The 17,551-nt window shown below is 34.9% G+C and overlaps 1 protein-coding gene across 1 annotated transcript in view; it reads right to left on the reverse strand.

The window, feature by feature from the left end:
* The window catches only part of LOC150103729 (sulfhydryl oxidase 2-like), a 162,499-nt gene that overhangs the window by 56,446 nt on the left and 88,502 nt on the right, over window positions 1-17,551 (reverse strand). Inside the window, exons 5-6 of the mRNA XM_090397064.1 lie at window positions 9,337-9,433; window positions 3,021-3,181 (exon numbers count right to left, since the gene is read on the reverse strand). Coding sequence (XP_090253190.1) covers window positions 3,021-3,181; window positions 9,337-9,433 — 258 coding nt within the window. The remainder of the gene's footprint in view (window positions 1-3,020; window positions 3,182-9,336; window positions 9,434-17,551) is intronic.

The following is a 17,551-nucleotide window of genomic DNA, read 5'->3' on the forward strand; positions in this document are numbered from 1 at the left end:
CAGTAAGAGCTGCATGATGTTATACATAAAACAATACCACGGTATAACTGGGAAGCAGTGTATTATTAGTTATTAACTAACTATTATTAATTTAAAAAATTTAACGATGTGATTAGAATAAGACTCTCCCATATCTTAGATAGTGAGAGGCAGGCGTTCTCATTCAAATTTGGAGAGTTAAGGCTTCAGCGCTTTCTTTACATAAAAGTTCAAATTTAAGCAACAACGATGGAGTAAGTGCATTTCAGACCATAGGATATTGTGGTCTGCATCTATTCCATGATGTACAAGGTCAGATTTATTAGATTTCCTGTTGATGATGGTGTTCAATACAAGACTGGTGTTCTTGTATTTTCTTTTTTCACTGAATGTCCAATTTGGCTGAAGTAAAAAAAGTGACTGTCACAAGGAATTTGGTAGATGTTAGGAAGAGCAAGAGGGAAACATCATCTTTAAAAGATGGTAGTTTGTTGGTAAGAATAAATGGAACACTAGATTATACTTCTAGTGTTACACAGAATTCTAGAAATTGGTTCTGAGATGCCAGAAATATATGGGATAGGGCCTCTACATGCTGTTTCTTTGTTATTTCAGTTAGGATTATAGGAATCAAAAAGATGTTGCATGGTCTGCTATGAGAAGCCAATGAGTTTCATATATCATTTGATGTTTAAAAGTTCTTCCTCTAGTTGTTGTGGTGTAGAATATATAGTGTGAGCATGTTGTAATGAAATTTTGCTAATTTCAATCTTCTGTGAGGAATGGCGCAGGCTGCTACTGAATGTAGCATCCAGTGAAAGTAGGCTTTTGATAAACAGAAGTAATTATCATCATCAGGTGAACTAATTACTTCTATGATATATTATCAGGTCTCACAGCCTTATCAACTAAATTCCCCATACACATCTTATTCACTCACAATCAGTCACACCTCCTCCCAAACTACTGAATAGTTGCTGAAAATAAAATATTAATATTCATAAATGCACTCATATCTTTGCTTATAGCACACATAAGAATTTTCCAACTATTATCATAAATTCTTTATTAATATATAGTTTAAGGAAATATCTTTTACATTTATAGTTTACGAAATAAAATAACATGACACATAAAATTCTGATTTGTAATTAATGTAAGAAATTTTTTTTATTAATAATTAAAAATAGACTAATGTTTATTTCATCATCATCATCAAATTCCTGCCATGTACCCTCAAGGGGTGTACAGGATATGATAATACTACATGAAAAATTTACATCATTACTAACTTCCTATCTACAATTTTCTTCCAAATCAGGTTGTTACTTGTCAAGACTCCAACATTACCAGATCTTTTATTTTTACAACATTAAAAGTGCAATTTTTAACTGTATTTCATTATAAAATAAAATCTCAGAAGAAAATTTAACGCCTATAAAAAATGCAAATGGCAAGACCAGGTTTTATAAACGGTGCATATTACATACTTAGGTTTTAATATCTATTAGTGATAATCAGAAACAATCTGTAGTAAGTTATCAGAAGTCTCATTCAGATTATTACTTGAGTATGATTTTGAAAATCATTTTTTTTAGAGAAAAAATATATATTAATGGCTTTTATAACAGGATATTTTATTTCATGGCATTATTATTAATAACATACTTTTTTCAGTATAAGAGGTGTGGCTATTAAATAATGAGATAAGGTGTGCTGTGAATCGTGTACTCGTAGCAGTGGGATGAGCTTGCGCCATGAATGACCCTGAAGGTTTTAGAAGCAGTCGAGATAAGCACTGTTCGCTGTTGCTCGTAGTTAGTCTGTAGGCAGTTAGAAAAGAAACATGTGTGAAGTCGTTTTGCCAGAATAATGTCTCCTGGCGATTAACTCGAGCAGTGCATTAATCTCAAATTTCTTGTGAAATTGAAGAAATCGCCAACCGAGTGTTTGAAACTGTTGCAGGAGGTGTATGCTGATGACATAATACGGTGATAATGTGATGTCATGTGCACGAATGTTTGAATGACACAAACCTTTGCTGAAGGGCAAGAAAATGGTGAAGATGATGAACAACTGGGTTGCCCTGTCATTGCAGGAACCGAACAAAACATTGTGAAAATTAATGAAATTGTCCGCAATCGCAATGATCACCAATTAAGCATTCGGAAGATAGCAGGCATGGTGCAAATTGATAAGGAGACTGTACGACATATTCTGCATGAGCAACGAACATGAACAAAGTCTGCACCAAAATGGTTCCTAAAAACTTGTGTCAGGAGCAGAAAGACATCTGAAAACAAATTTGCACTGTAATGGCTGACAACGGAGCCAGACTTGCAGGAGAAGATCATCAACATGTGATGAGACATGGATTTTCCAGTATGATACAGAAACAAAGAGGCAATCGATGCATTGGAAAACTTCCACATCACCGAGAATGAAAAACGCAAGAATGAGCAAGTAAAAACTGAAGACCTTTTTTTTTTAATATCAAAAGGCGTGGTAATGGTTGAATAGGTACCAGAGGATCAGACAGTTAACCAACATTATTACCTTGAGGTTCTGACCAAGCTGAGAGAACAAGTGAGGAAGAAGAGACCCGATCTGTGGAAGAACAACACTTGGATTCTCCATCAAGACAACACTCCAGCCCACAGTGCACTGTCTGTAAAGCAGTATTCGGCTGATAAGAAGATCCCAGTGTTGGACCATCCACCTTACTCACCGGAGTTAGCTCCATGCGACTTTTACCTTTTTCCAAAGTTGAATTCCGCATTGAAGGGCACCCATTTTCAGTCAGTGAATGAGGTAAAGGAGAACACGGAAGCACTACTGAAGCAGATAACACTGATGACTTGCAGCACTGCTTCCAACAATGGAACGATGTATAGATAGAGGAGGGGGAGTATGTTGAAGGGATAACAATTAAGTTGTACAATTGTAATAATAAACCACATTTTTGGAACCAGTCTTGTTAATTAATAGCTACACTTGCATATAACAGACAAATCCAATTTTTCAAAATTCAGTAAACTTACTTTTCAACAAATGTTATTTGATTGTCTCTTGAAACTTTAAGTAGTATTGGATGAAGTACTGTGAGGTCAACTTGGTGACTTATTTCTTTAAGTAGAAGTATGTTATCCGATAACAACAAACGAATTGGTGGAGTACTGACAGGCAACATGTCGAGTATAACCTAAAAATAATAAATGTATATGATAATATAACAAACAAACAAAAATACATGTTCAAAATTATTAATCCCCCCCCCATTATAATCCCTATTCCTCCCAGTGAAGTACAAAACAGTACACAGAGCAAATAAAGATGAAACTGAAGGGAAGTGTGTGTGCGCACAAGCATAATAAACACACACATACATGGATGTGTGTATTGAGAAGAGCAGGAATGCAGGCAGACATAATTAACATTATAATTTATGTGTAGCTCACATATCCTCATTGTTGAATCCTTACTTTGTTACTCATGCTTGTTTAATTTGGATTTTATACTGATGATACCCTTGGCACTTGAGAAAAAATTCTATGAAACAAAAAATTCTCACATAAGTCTTCCATTGTTTATTTTCATGTCAATGAACATGTGCATATGTACATAGGGAAGAAAAGTGATGAGTGATGTGGTTAAGGATGATGAAGGTTAATGCTATATCAAAACGTCACGAGCACAGTATGCTGCGCAGCAGGAAACTCTGACATCTTCCCAATAAAGGTAGGAGTTCACCAAGGATCTGTTATGTCATCACCCTGCTCTTCATCCTTTGTATGGACACTGTAACCAAGAATATTCAGAAGCTACATCGCTGAGCACTATTATATGCTGATGACATAATACTTAGCACTACATTGCAAAATGAACTTCAACATCTTGTGCAGAAATGGAAAACCCGTTTATATGAGTGTGGAATGAGACTTAACACCAAGAAGACAGAATATGCAAGGAGGTGAACAAACCAATGACACACAATAAATGGCATAGAGCTGAACATATGCACCCAGTTCAATTACCTAGGATCCAGCATTAGCTCCAATGGCAAAACAACAATAGATGCTAAAGCCTGAGCCAACGCTACCTAGATGAAGTGGTGACTAGTCACTGGAGTTCTTTGCAATAAGAAGATCCCACTATATTTAAAATCAAAGATCTATAGAATAGTCGTTAGACCAGTAACCAAGTATGGAGCAGAATGCTGGCCAACAACAAAGAAACACGAGCAAATTCTCCATACCATAGAAATGAGAATGCTGATATGGACATTTGGTGTCACCAGGCTCAACTGAATACCAAACATAGATATATATAAGATCCTTGGCATCGCACCAATAACAGAGAAGATGCAAGAAACACACCTAAGATGGTACGGCCATGTGTACATAGTGAAGACTAGCAAAATTGGCCATGAGGCTTAATGCAGATGGCCAATGGCATGTTGGCTTGATCACCTAACTAAAGACATACGCACACCAAATGTCAATAGTAAAATTGACCTAGACCATGCAAGATGGAGGAAGCAGTGCACATGAGTGGACCCAGCCTTAAAGTGAGACAAACAGTAGGAAGAAGATCTGGTTAAGGACAAGAAGACTGGAGAGGTATAAGAGATGAAAGAAACAGCATGCTTATCTGTGTCCTACACTAAACAGAGTATGAGAGGAAGGGAAAGGAGGTCATGAAAGACCATGACAAGAAGAAAAAAAGATAGTACAGTATGATTCACTGATTAGAAGTGTACTTCATATGACGTAGACTCCTAATCAGTGTACTTCATATGAATCAGACAAAATAATGTTAGCAGCAATGAACATTAAAGACGCCATGTATAGTGTCAGGAAGAGAGTGAAAATAAAGAGAAAATAGCTTGGCAGCTATGAATGAGCCATAACAGACATGAGTTGAGGAGAGGATAGTGAAGAGAGTTGTAATCAGCAGTGGCTAAGCATGGAGAGTTTTCAGTTAAAAAAGGGTAGTAAAACAGAGTAGTTAATTATGACAAACTCAGAAAGCTGCTTGGAACAATAGATGGAAAATGGTCCAAGGGGTAGTTGCATGAAACAATACTTTTCTATTACAAAATTAGAAAGATAATTTAGATATGGATAACCAGTATCATTAATCAAGTGTTTAATAAAAATAATACATGTGGAAGAAATATAATGAAAAATACGAGTAAACTCAGGAGCAGTATAAAATGGTCATCATCATCATTAATTCCCTAATATGAACCCTCAAGAAAATGGTAAGATTACGGTAAGAAAGCAAAATCAGATTATGACAATTAACCAACCAAGCAGAGCAAGGGAATCTCAAATTCTTTTGCTATGTGGCAAATAAAATGATGAACGAAAATGAAAGAATAGCTTTAATAATTTTAATGAGGACTGCTTAAAAAAGATAACTAAGAAGAGACCTTCACATAGCCTGTAAGGGAAATGCAAAGAACTAATTGGGACTGCTGTCCTATTTCTCACAAATCCTTGTCATCTTGTAATGAATCCCATTACTAGAAATCCTCCCTGGAGAAGAGACATGGCATCAGAAATTACAAATGAGAATGGGCTGGAAATTTGGGATTTAGCTGATAGAATAATATTTTATTATTGCATGAAACTAATGATATTTGATGGTTTTGCTTATACCATTATAAATATAAATGGTAAAACAATCAGATACCATTTAAATAAAAGTATTAAGGGCAAAAGACTTGGTTAATAATGCTTAATACTTGGGCAAAAGTCAAATTAAGAAAATGGCAGAAGTAATGTAACAGACTCAACACGTCAGCCATTTGTGAATAAAGTAGAGTAGCACAATCTAAATAAACTTTTCTAAAGTCCTAACGATCCTTTTTTTTATATCTTATAAAATCTGGAGAGAGCTGTTACGAACAATTTCCCATAAGGGGAGGAGTGGGGAACCCTGCTCATCAAATCCATTGAGATTGGGATAATGTGGAAAGGATTAACAGTTTTCTTTAAACAGCTGTTCAATAAGAAAACAGAAAAAAAAGGGTCAAAGTCAAATAACTGGGAGGAGATTTCCACATTACCTGTAAGGAAGAAATGCTGGAGAACCAATTGGGCCTTCTGACCTGATGTCCAATCCTCACCTTCACATGATGTGTCCCATTAACAGATATCCACTGAGTGGTGAATAAATGAGGGCGAGCTCACAATTAGGGACTTAGGCGATCAACTTGTACTCTCTATTGGCTTAAACTACAAATACATATGATGGTATAACATAATGAGATTTCATGCTGGCTGGTGCTTTGTCCAGTTAAATAATGTCCCTGCTGTTTTCATCAAGGAACCAGGGCGAACAATGAAAAGTCTGCTACTGAAACAAACTTCAACTCAAACATCTAGAAGAAGAAGAATAAACACAACATCAGAAGAACTGAAAATAGGAACTTAATATACGGAGTATTAATGGAAAGGAAACTGAACTTGTAGAAGAACTGGAAAAGTACCACATGGACATCACTGAGACAAAGAAAACAAAAATGAGATCTTACTAAATAATAAGTATAGGATGTTATATTGATAATGATAGTATTCAATAAATGATATGATGAGAACAACTCAGTGGTAAAGAACACAAAAAGGCAAATACCAAGAGGAGAGTATATTACCACAAAAAATGAAAGATGGGCTATGGTATGCTGTTCTATCATTATCCTGATAGAACCACAGGTACTTCCATGGTCACTGCTCCAACAAATTGGCAATTATCATTCCTCCACTTTCTGTTGCACCAATTAATACAAGAGCAGCAGCTGCCCAGCATCCTTTTACTGTGCAACTACAAACACATGAACCTGCTTCTCCTCTTCCTCTTTTATTCCACAACCTCTGTTCTCTGGAACAGCCTTCCTTATGGAGTATTCCTAAACAACTACAACCTGCAGCTCTTCAAAAAAAATATCAATAAACTTCTGTCTCAGTCCTCATCTGCACCTCACACATGGGCTTGTAATCACTAATAATCACTGATGTGCTTATAGGTCACTCGACCTCTCGTGTATGGGATCAACATAAAACCTTCTTGTGGTGCACTTGGTAGGTATCTACCTGAATAATGAATAAATGAGTATAGGCTAGCAATCTGGGACTTAGCCAACAAAACTATATTCTGTTTTTTTTTTTTTTTTTTTTTTTTTTTTTTTTTAAAAAGGTAAATAAATAATGGTACAAAAGACAAAACATCATGCAAATGGAGTGAGGCTTAGTTACAAAGGGCCATCTTTATGTCAGGGAACTAGGGCAGACAAACAGAAAAAAAGTTGGCTACTCGAACAAAATTCAACATCAGCTGAACCGAAGGTTGCATTATCAAAATGAAAAGTATGAACAGAAATGGAACTGACAAGCATTAAATTGGTCTATCAAGATGGTAATACCAATTATGACTGGTAAATTTGCTTAAAACAGGTGAGAGTCTCCTTATAAAATGTAATCATGAAATATATTTATAAATATTAAATTAAATTGCAATAGCGATCAGTGAAAGGAAAGAGTAACTATAGCATTCAACACTAAACATGAAGCTAAACTGCTTGAATGGCAGACAATTTCAAGCAAGATTGTGTGGGCAAATTTCAAATAGGAAATTGAACAATGAGGCTTACAGAAGACCCTACTTAGCAATTAACATAAGGAAAAAGGAAAAGTGGACCATGTTGGAGATCTAAACACCAAAGCAGAAATGAATACCAGATATACAGCAATGTTTTGGGAAAATTTGGAGAAAAGAGCAAAACTAATAATAATGGCGAGTAAATGATGGATTTCTATTTAGGACTTGGAGTATTCATCACTAATACTATATTATTATTATTATTATTATTATTATTACATGACACCTCCAGTGAGTCCAAAGACTCATCAAGGGAGGGCACCTACTAAACAACTCTGTCTCCACCAACCGCAACTACCATCATCATCTACATCAACACCATCAACCGCCCACTACCACTACTAGATTTTCACAGACAGTCACAAACATCCATACCCACAGCAAGATTCAAACCAACAGCCTTTTGGCTGGAGAGCAGATACACTAACCACATAAAAATGTGGACAACCAGGTTTTTATGTGGTTAGCGTATGGACAACCAGGCCAGCAACTGTCTGCCAACATAAAGAGATGACACAAGTAAGAAAAAAAGTTTCATTGACTAATACTATTGATATCTTCATGTGGATTCAGGAAAGATAGTATAAAAAGGATATGAAATAAGAAATGATCACTTTTTAGTTTTGAACAAGATAAATATGAATATCATATTGAAAAGAAAAAATGTACAAAAGTTTAACGATAATCAAATTAATAGCTGTCAGAAGCAAACTGTAGACTCAAACATTACTGCAGAAATAAATGGAAGAGTTTGAAATCAAACCAAACTTTGAAAACTCAATGGAAAATTCATGAAGGAAATAATGACTAAGCCAGGGAAGCATATGGTGAAGTTGTTTGTGGAGAGAAAAATCCACACTTCATGATGGATCCAAGAAGTGGCAGTCCAGAAAAAGAAGAAGGTATCAATTTGCCATTAAGGAACTTGAGCATTCAGGAATGTGATTAGTTAATTTAGGGATAATCTAAAGTAGTATGATCACTTAAACAGAATAGGAGAGCAAAGGTTAGCAAAATAGATGTTTGAAGCTATAGGAAAAGATCCAGAAGAAAACAAAGATCTAGGCACAATTGATGCAATTAGAATTGCATTAGAAGACCAAAATATAAGATTTAATGATACTGGGGATCCTCAAGTCACCAGATTAATATGGAGGAAAACTGTTAATAAGAAGCTAGTAATAGTGCAGACTAAGTACCAGCATAGTGTCCTATACACCTTATGAAGATATGTATCAGAAATTTGATGATGATGGCTAGATGTTTGGAACTCAAGCTGAAGCAACAAACCCCACGAGACTATTATGTCTGTAAATTGCATGTGTTTTTCTGGCTAGTCTATCTGTTTTTTAGACAAATTCGATGATGACAAAGTCGAGATGAAAGCCACATAGATACAATGATATGCTAAAAGACAAATACTATAACAATTATTCTTGTAGCCCTTATCAGTTTGCTACAGTGAGACTCAACCATATATAGTTAGATGTACAATGAACATTATTTAATAAGCATTTACTTCTAATATCACCCCTTTTCACTTTTTTACTTAACTGTTACCAACAGTAGTTGGTGTACCCTTTGTAAGTGAAATAAGCTATTTATCTGTTAAGCACTCATCCATTTATATTATTTTTTAAAAAAATTACCTAAAGATTTCAATAAGTAATTATGTAAAAATAAATGAAAATTTACTTCTCTTCCAATGAATGATTCACGATCCTCAACAATCAACATGACTGATGATACATCAGGTGGGAATTCTGTCCACATTTTTTCTAATGTTTCAGCCCTGCATAAAAATTAATGGAAAAAATATCCTGGTATCAAAAACAGGGGAAAAAATTTATTCTTTAATAAAAAATTATCTAAGTGATTAAAATGTTCTTATTAATTAGTTTGAATGTTAACTATAATCTAAACCTAACATATTTGCTTCATTATATATCTATTAATAAAATATATCACTTTCTCATGTGTCATGACAGAATATGTCAATATTCCGTCATGGCCAAGTTACTTGGATTCATAGAAATCTAATTAATGCACTGATAGGACAGTTCATTCTATTTACATAGTCTGCATGTCTATCAATTGCATGTATTATCTGGATGGTTTGTTTGTCACACAGAATGAAAAAACTGAGTTTGTAGAAGGGGGGGGGGACTGTACGATACCAACTAATTTGTCTTTAGCTAAAAATCCCTTAGAATTCTTAGACAGGATTCTAAACCAACTCCTCTAGACCAAGGGAGTTAATTACCGAGTTATAAAAGCTCTTAACAAAATATATATTATGTATTACATAATTAAATATCCTATTTGGATATTTAAAGATTATTTCGCATTTCGAAAAAATATTTAGCGTAGAATACATGTTATAACCAAAAAAGAAACAATCTTTAAAGAGGTGTACTGTAATCTTTCATTGGCCAGACTGCAAACTTGAAATAAAGTTTGCGTAAGTTATGCAAGTTTTCCATGTTATGAATTAATTTTTGAAACATAAAACATGCCACAATGTTGTCTGTTCAGAAATTAAACATATGAATATCTATATACTTCAATAATGAATACCATATATAATTATTGTTATTTCAGATGAGTTAATTCAGACATCATAATCTTTTTTTTTTTTTTTTTGTATGTACCATCAAAGGATGTCCAGTATATTAGGACAGTATTATATGAAAAGTTTACATTACTACTAGTTTCCTATCAACAATTTTTCTTCATATTGCTCTTATGTGTCAGAACATTGATATCGTCAGATCTTATAGTTCAATCCTCTAAGATACTGCTCACTGCAATAATTCATCTAGATTTTAGTTTTACTAGCTTTTCTTGCCATTCTGGCAAAAAAAAAAAAAAAAAAAAAAAAAAAAAAAAAAAAAAAAACACTTGTTCTGCTAACCTTTCCTCTCCAGTGATAACACTATCTGAGATTAGATCTGCTCACACATTGCTGAATACAAACTATCTCAAGTTCCTTCTTCATATCTTCATTTTTAATATGATCTGCTATTGATGCCAATCTGTTCATTCCTTTAATTTTTCTAAGATCTCTCTCTCTCACATATTCCAATCTTTAATCAATTTCTTTATTTCTAATCCAGATCTCTGATCCAAAACTTGAAATTGGTTTGAACATTATCTTATATATAGATACTTTAGTGGTTTGACTAATTTCTCTCAAAAAGAAATTTATATTTCATATAAATTTCTTTCTTTCATATAAATTTATTCAACTCCCTATCATATATCCCTCGATGAGTCCCTTGAACTTCCTGGAGGTGTCACGTAATAATAATAATATCAGCTTTACTAATTCTGTTGTTTCTATATTTAATTTGCCATCTTCATTAAAAAAAACTGCCTTAATAGATAAACTATTTTATTATTCTATAGGTTTCCTACTTGGATGTGGCTGATATTGTCAAAGTTCCTGCCTATGTTTGTAGTCTGCAATAATGCCAATTTTCATACCAAATGGGTACAGCATCTAGTGAATTTAGTTAGGCAATCTACAGACTTGTACTGTAATTCAGATTTTTCTATTCATGCAAACAACTTTGTCATATGTCTCTGCCTGAATTAATCAATAGTTTCTTCAGGCTGCCAATGAGTCTCCAGGGTTTGGTTCTTGTTTTTCAAACTTTCATTTTTTCCTGAAAAATATTTGTATAGTTGAGCCAATACCTCACCTATGAAGGCTGATTGACTTGATTCTTTTTAAAACTTTCTTACATAATTTTCTTTCTGATATGATATTCAATTTTATACTACTCAGAACTAAATAATGATTGCTTCTTATTTCACCTCTGCTATATACTTCTGTGTCTTAAACCAGCATGAAGATACCACTATCAATAATAACACAGTTAATGACACTCTCTTAGTTGGCTTCTTTGCATGTAAATTTATGCACATCTTTATGTTGGAAGTGTTAGTAATTACCAGACCATGTACTGAACAGAAACCCAGAAAGTACTTACCGTTATTATTAACTTGCACTTTCTCTAAATTTTTCTAAAACATTTTTATGTGTCTGGTATTCATTTACTACTCAGCTATTTAGATTCCATATCCTACAAGGACTAACCTTTCATTTTTTTTATGTCAGATGTCTTTTGTAATGACCCAAAAATTTTCTACACTTCTTTATTAGTAGTATCTTCTGTGGGACAATAACCACAAATATGGCTTATCATCCAAATCCTCATTTTGATTTTTGTCCATGTTTAGTGCTGAATACTATAACTATTCCTTCCTTTCCCTGATCACCACTGCCTGAATATAACATTTTATATAATAAGTTTATATAAAATGTTTAATCCTTTATCCAAGTGTGAGCAAACAAAGTTTCCACCTGAAAATATCTTCAGGACTGAGCTAAGGTGGTGCAACTCAAGGCAACTCATGGCAAAGGTGGAGAAAGCTATCATCACTCCTATCTCATCTCAGTACCTCCCATAATGCAAAGCACATCTCCTTGTGAATATGCGCAATGCTATGCACTAAGGCAAGGGCCACTACCCAGACCGGGCCCCAACCCCCAAATAAACTCTCAACATCTTTCTCTGAATCCAGAGTAATTTAATAATAAGGTTGTACACCCTTTGGCAACTCCTATAGGTGGGGATGACCTCTCAATGCTCCTGCCTTGGTGTCTCTACCACTGGGCCTGGCTCCCACTGACGAGACCTCAATGGGGGTTGGGGACAGTCTGGGTAGTGGCCTCAGCCTTAGTGCATAGCATTGCGCATATCTGCAAGGAGATGTGCTTTGCATTATGGGAGATACTGAGATAGGAGTGATGATAGCTTTCTCCACCTTTGCCACGAGTTGCACCACCTTAGCTCAGTCCTGAAGATACTTTCAGGTGCAAACTTTGTTTGCTCACACTTTGATAAAGGATTAAACTAAACTTATTATAGTCTAAACAAGTGAAAAATAAACTCTCAATAACATTTTATATTTGTCATTTAGAAGAATCGCACCTGTTCTCTATTTCAGTGACTCTAATTATATCAACCAGATATCACTAATTCTTCTGCCAGTTCCACTTCTTTTCCATTCTTCCATTCATACTTTTTACAATTATGGTGCCTATCTTTACTTCTGCTGAGTTGGACTTTGTTCCAGCAGCTGACTTTTTGTCTTGGTTTCTGGATAAAAACAGCAGAAGCATGGTTTAACCGGGTAATGCCCCAGTTGAAATAAAAATCTATCATGTTGTACCATCATTCTGTTTTTTTGTTTTAAGCCAATAAGAATACAATATACAGGGTGTTTCAAAAAGAATAACCTGATTTCAAATAATTATATTTAATAATGAAAATGTGGTACAGTCACAAAATAAATTACCAAGTATGAAGTAAGGCCTAAAGTTTCACTCACCACAATTACAAATGCTCAATGTGCCCTCCACCTGCTGCACGGACAACATCAAGCCGATAGCTGAATTCATCCCAAATGTGTCTGAGAATGTCTTATGTCACAGAATTTACTGCACCTGTGATTCAGGTTCTGAGCTCATCCAAGTCAGCAGGTAATGGAGGAACATAAACACAGTCTTTTACGTATCCCCATAAAAAGAAGTCGCAAGGTGTAATGACTGGAGATCTTGGAGGCCAAGAGTGCAGTGCCAAGTCGTGAGGTCCGCACGTCCAATCCAACGCTGAGGCAATGTTTCGTTTAGAAACCGATGAACTTGAAGGTTCCAATGTGGAGGTGCTCTGTCTTGCTGAAAAATGTAATCTTCAGATTCTTCATTCAGCTGTGGAAGTAGCCAGTCCTGCAGCATTTCAAGATAGGAGTTTCCCGTAACAGTGTTCTCCTCAAAACAGAAAGAGCCATAAACTTTTCTAACAGAAATCAAGCAAAAAACATTAAGTTTTGGTGAATCACATTCATGTTTTACAATTTCATGTGGATTCTCAAATCCCCATATCCAAACATTGTGGTGCAAAACTTTACCGCTTAGATGAAAGGTTGCTTCATCACTAAAAATCAACCTTTATAGGAAGGTGTCATCCTCCATGTCCTCTAACAGATTAGCACAAAAATCTGTTCGTTTTTTTTTTTTTTTGTCACCTACACGAAGAGCTTGCACAGTTGCAATCTGTATGGTTTCATAAGCCAATGCCATCATAACACACGCCAAACAGTCACATGAGGGATGGTAAGTTCTCAGCTAGCATGATGAGTGGACTTGCGTGAGCATCGCTGAAAAGCCTCTTGAATTCGTTGCACATTCCCCTCTGAGGTGCGTGGTCGTCCAGGACTCTTTCCCTTACATAAATACCCTGTTTCTTGAAATTGTCAATACCAATGAAGAATGTTTTTGTCCAGTGGTGGATCGATTCCGTAATGTCGTCTAAACGCACGCTGCGCCGTAATCACGGACTCAGCCTTGCTAAATTTGAGAACACAAAACATCTTCTGTTGACTAGACACATCTTCTCATTAACTAAGCATAGCGGCTATTTGGGCGCTAGTAGTGGCATCTAGCGGTCATCATATCAAACTCTGGGCCAAGGCCGTTCACATGGTACAAGTCACATTCATTTGTGGTTCGTGGTTGCAGAGATATACAATTTTCAAATCGGGACATTCTTTTTGAAACACCCTGTACTTGGCCAGATCCCATCTCCAGTTGATCTTTACTAATGCAGTAACCAAAAGTCTATTAACAGGTGAACCATGAGAAGGTGAGGAATGGACATTAGATTAGAATGATTAGCTCTTTTCATATTCTTTAAAGGGATACGTGAAGCTGCTCTCCTAGTTATCCAGCTTTGCCCTCCAATTCCCCAAATAGGATAGGTAAAGGTCATTCAGATTTTTATGTTACATATGTCTTTTTATTCAAGTTGAGGATAAAGCCTTATGCTGTAATAAAAAACCAAACTATTCCATTTGAGATTTCCAGACCTATGAAACTATCTAAGCATTTTACTTTTATTTAATTTGAGTTGATATATATATTTTTTAATTTTATGCTTTACATAATACAAATTATAAAATCAAAGAAGATATTAACTCTGCATCTTAGCAGTTGAAAGTTGGAATAACCTAAGTCTGAGTTAAGAATCTGTATATTCTGTTTTATTTTTACGATTCTATTACTGAGTCAAAATTTTGAAATTTTCGTTCTCTTGAGTGGCAAGAACTTACTGATATTAGTAATTTTTCTTGCTCTGCAGCTGGTAACTTTTAATCCATGACCTACAGGTTACTAATATCAAGCAATTCCTGTCCACCACTGAGAATAACCAATATTTGATAGTGCTTTCTGGTAGTGAAATTTAAAAAACAAAAAAGGGTAAATGGTTTACTGGTGCCACATTGACTGAAAGGTTGCACATGTAGGTTTTTTTTTTTTTTGCTTTACACTCTGTGTTTAAAATAAAATACTGGGTATTTTCAAACCCAGTTTGATGAACAATAATGGTTTTTTTTATTAAGTTATTTTTAAAATTATTAATCTTTATAATTTGATTATTACAATACTATAATATCCGTTTTTTTTATAACACCACCACATTCAAAACCTACAACACAACAGTTATAGGGATTAGGGAGAAAGGAATTTGTTAATGTGCTCTGTGAAGAAGTGGAGGTGGCAGTCATTGAGGTATGGAGTAGACAGTATGGAAAAGGCTGTTCCAAAGAACAATGGCAGAGAGAGAAAAAGTGAAAGAAGAGAATCAGAAATTGGGTCTGATTTTGCTCCATAAGTCTGGAACTAAACTGCATGTGTGGGTATGGAATACTAGTTACTCATATTCTTGCATGTTTAGAGAAAAGCGTAGGAATAGTGGAATTAATGAGAAGTTCATGTTTTGAATTATATTAAAGAAACAGGAGGGAACATAACAAAAAAAACTAGGAAAGCAGGTAAAAATTGAAAGCACATAAGATAGCAATATATAAACAGATTGATGAAATACAGCAATCCCTCAATGAATGCGCCTAATGCGTTCTTTAAAACAGGCGCATTAATCAAAATGCACTAATCGAATATAACCTATGGGAAAAAGTATAATTCGTTCTTCAAATTTCTTTTTTGACACTTAATTTCTTTTATAAAAGAATTAGGGTATATCTCAGGGCCTAGTTAAAGGAAAACCATGAAGTTGAAAGACAATAAAACATATTCAGAATATACATTTATTATTCTACTCCTTAACAAAGAATTGATATAATGCAGTTTGGTGCACATTCCGTTTCTTTTTCTTTTTTTTCATACAACTGGTATGGCCTTATTGCCTCTTCTACTACTTCTGCAAATTTTACTGCTTTTCTCTTCATCAGGGTCAGCCTCTAAGCATTGCTGCTTAAAAACTTCGATTGTACGAAAAATATTTTCAAATTGTTTCTGTAAAATCAATTTGGGCTTGTCAGTAATTAAATTTTCTTCATATTCTTCAGGATCTTCCCTCTGCGCATCTAAATTTAGCAGATCGGATTCAAAGTTAATTCAAAGTTTGAATTAACTTTGAATCTAAGTTAATAAAAATGAATTAATTTAGATTCATTTGAAAAGCCTCTAAAATCATTTGCATAATATGAAAGAATGTGCTTCCAAACGACTCGCATATTTCTAGCAGTAATTTCATTCAACTTTAAGACTTTATAATCAGGCTGAGATTTCTGATTTGGACACAAAAGTGTTGGAAGGCATTCGCTTCCAAAAAAGGCTGGTTTCATCGATATTAAATATTTGTTGGTAGCCCCCTTCTTGCACAATTTTCTTCAAAATCTCTGGATAATTTCCTGCCATCTTCTTTTCGGCATTTGCAGCTTCGCCTGTTCTGATTAGAACATTATGTAGGCTATTTCTCTTTTAGAAATGCTCAAACCACCTGGCACTAGCATGGAATTCTTCTTTTTCATCATTGATAGCCTTTTCTTTTCAAGGTTGCAAAGAGACTTACTGCTTTTGATTTAATAAGGTCAGTGCTCAGCAGGATCTGTTTTTGGTTACAATCTTTGATCCATGTAGAAAGAAGTCTCTCTAATTCAATCATTATAATACTTTAATCATTTCTATATTGGTTTAAGCCAAGAAGAATAAAATTTGGTCAGCTAAATCCCAAATTGCCAGCCCGTCCTTGTTCGTTCACTATCCAGGTAGATACCCAACAGGGTGCACCACGAGAAGGTGAGGACTGGGCATTAGATGATGAAATACACAAATCAGAAGCCCTGGTCGGTTCTCCGCATTCCTTTAAAGGCTATGTGGAGGTCTCCTCTCAGTTATACAGCTTTGACCCTTAAGCACCCAACATAAAAATGTGCACAAATTCACATGGAGAGAAGAGGCAAGGAATAAGAAAAGTCTCATTGACTATGTTATTGTTGACAGTGATGATTTCTCCCTGGTGCAGAACACCAGTGTACAGAGGATTTGAGATTGGAAGTGATCAATATTTATTCTTGAACAGGATAAAATTGAATTTCATATTGAAAAGAATAACATGTAAGAAAGTTTTAAAGCGAATAAAAGTTGTGCAGCTCTCAGATGTGAACTGTAGACTAACATACACAAAGATTATTGAAGAAAAAATGAAAGAGTTTCAGAACAGGAATCAAACCTTGGAGATTCAGTGGCAAACTCTGAAGAAAACATTGATTGATTCTGCCAGAGAGGCATGTGGTGAAGTTGTATGCAAGGATAAAAAAATCAGAACTCCCTGGTGGACAGGAAGTTACACAGGAAGTTAAAGAGGCAGTGAAGGAAAAGAAGAAAGCATATCAAAAGTTCCTGGCAAACAAGTCAGCTTTTACTCTTACAAAATACAGAGACAAATGTAAGAAAGCTAAACAGTGTGTAAAACTAGCTAAACAAAAGTCATGGGAGGACTTTGGCAAGAATATAGAAAATAAATATCAAGAAGGTGGC

This window comes from Typopeltis vanoorti, chromosome 8, assembly GCF_054136105.1.
Source record: "Typopeltis vanoorti isolate ZY-2024b chromosome 8, IOZ_Tvanoo_1.0, whole genome shotgun sequence".
Taxonomy (NCBI): Eukaryota; Metazoa; Arthropoda; class Arachnida; order Uropygi; family Thelyphonidae; genus Typopeltis; species Typopeltis vanoorti.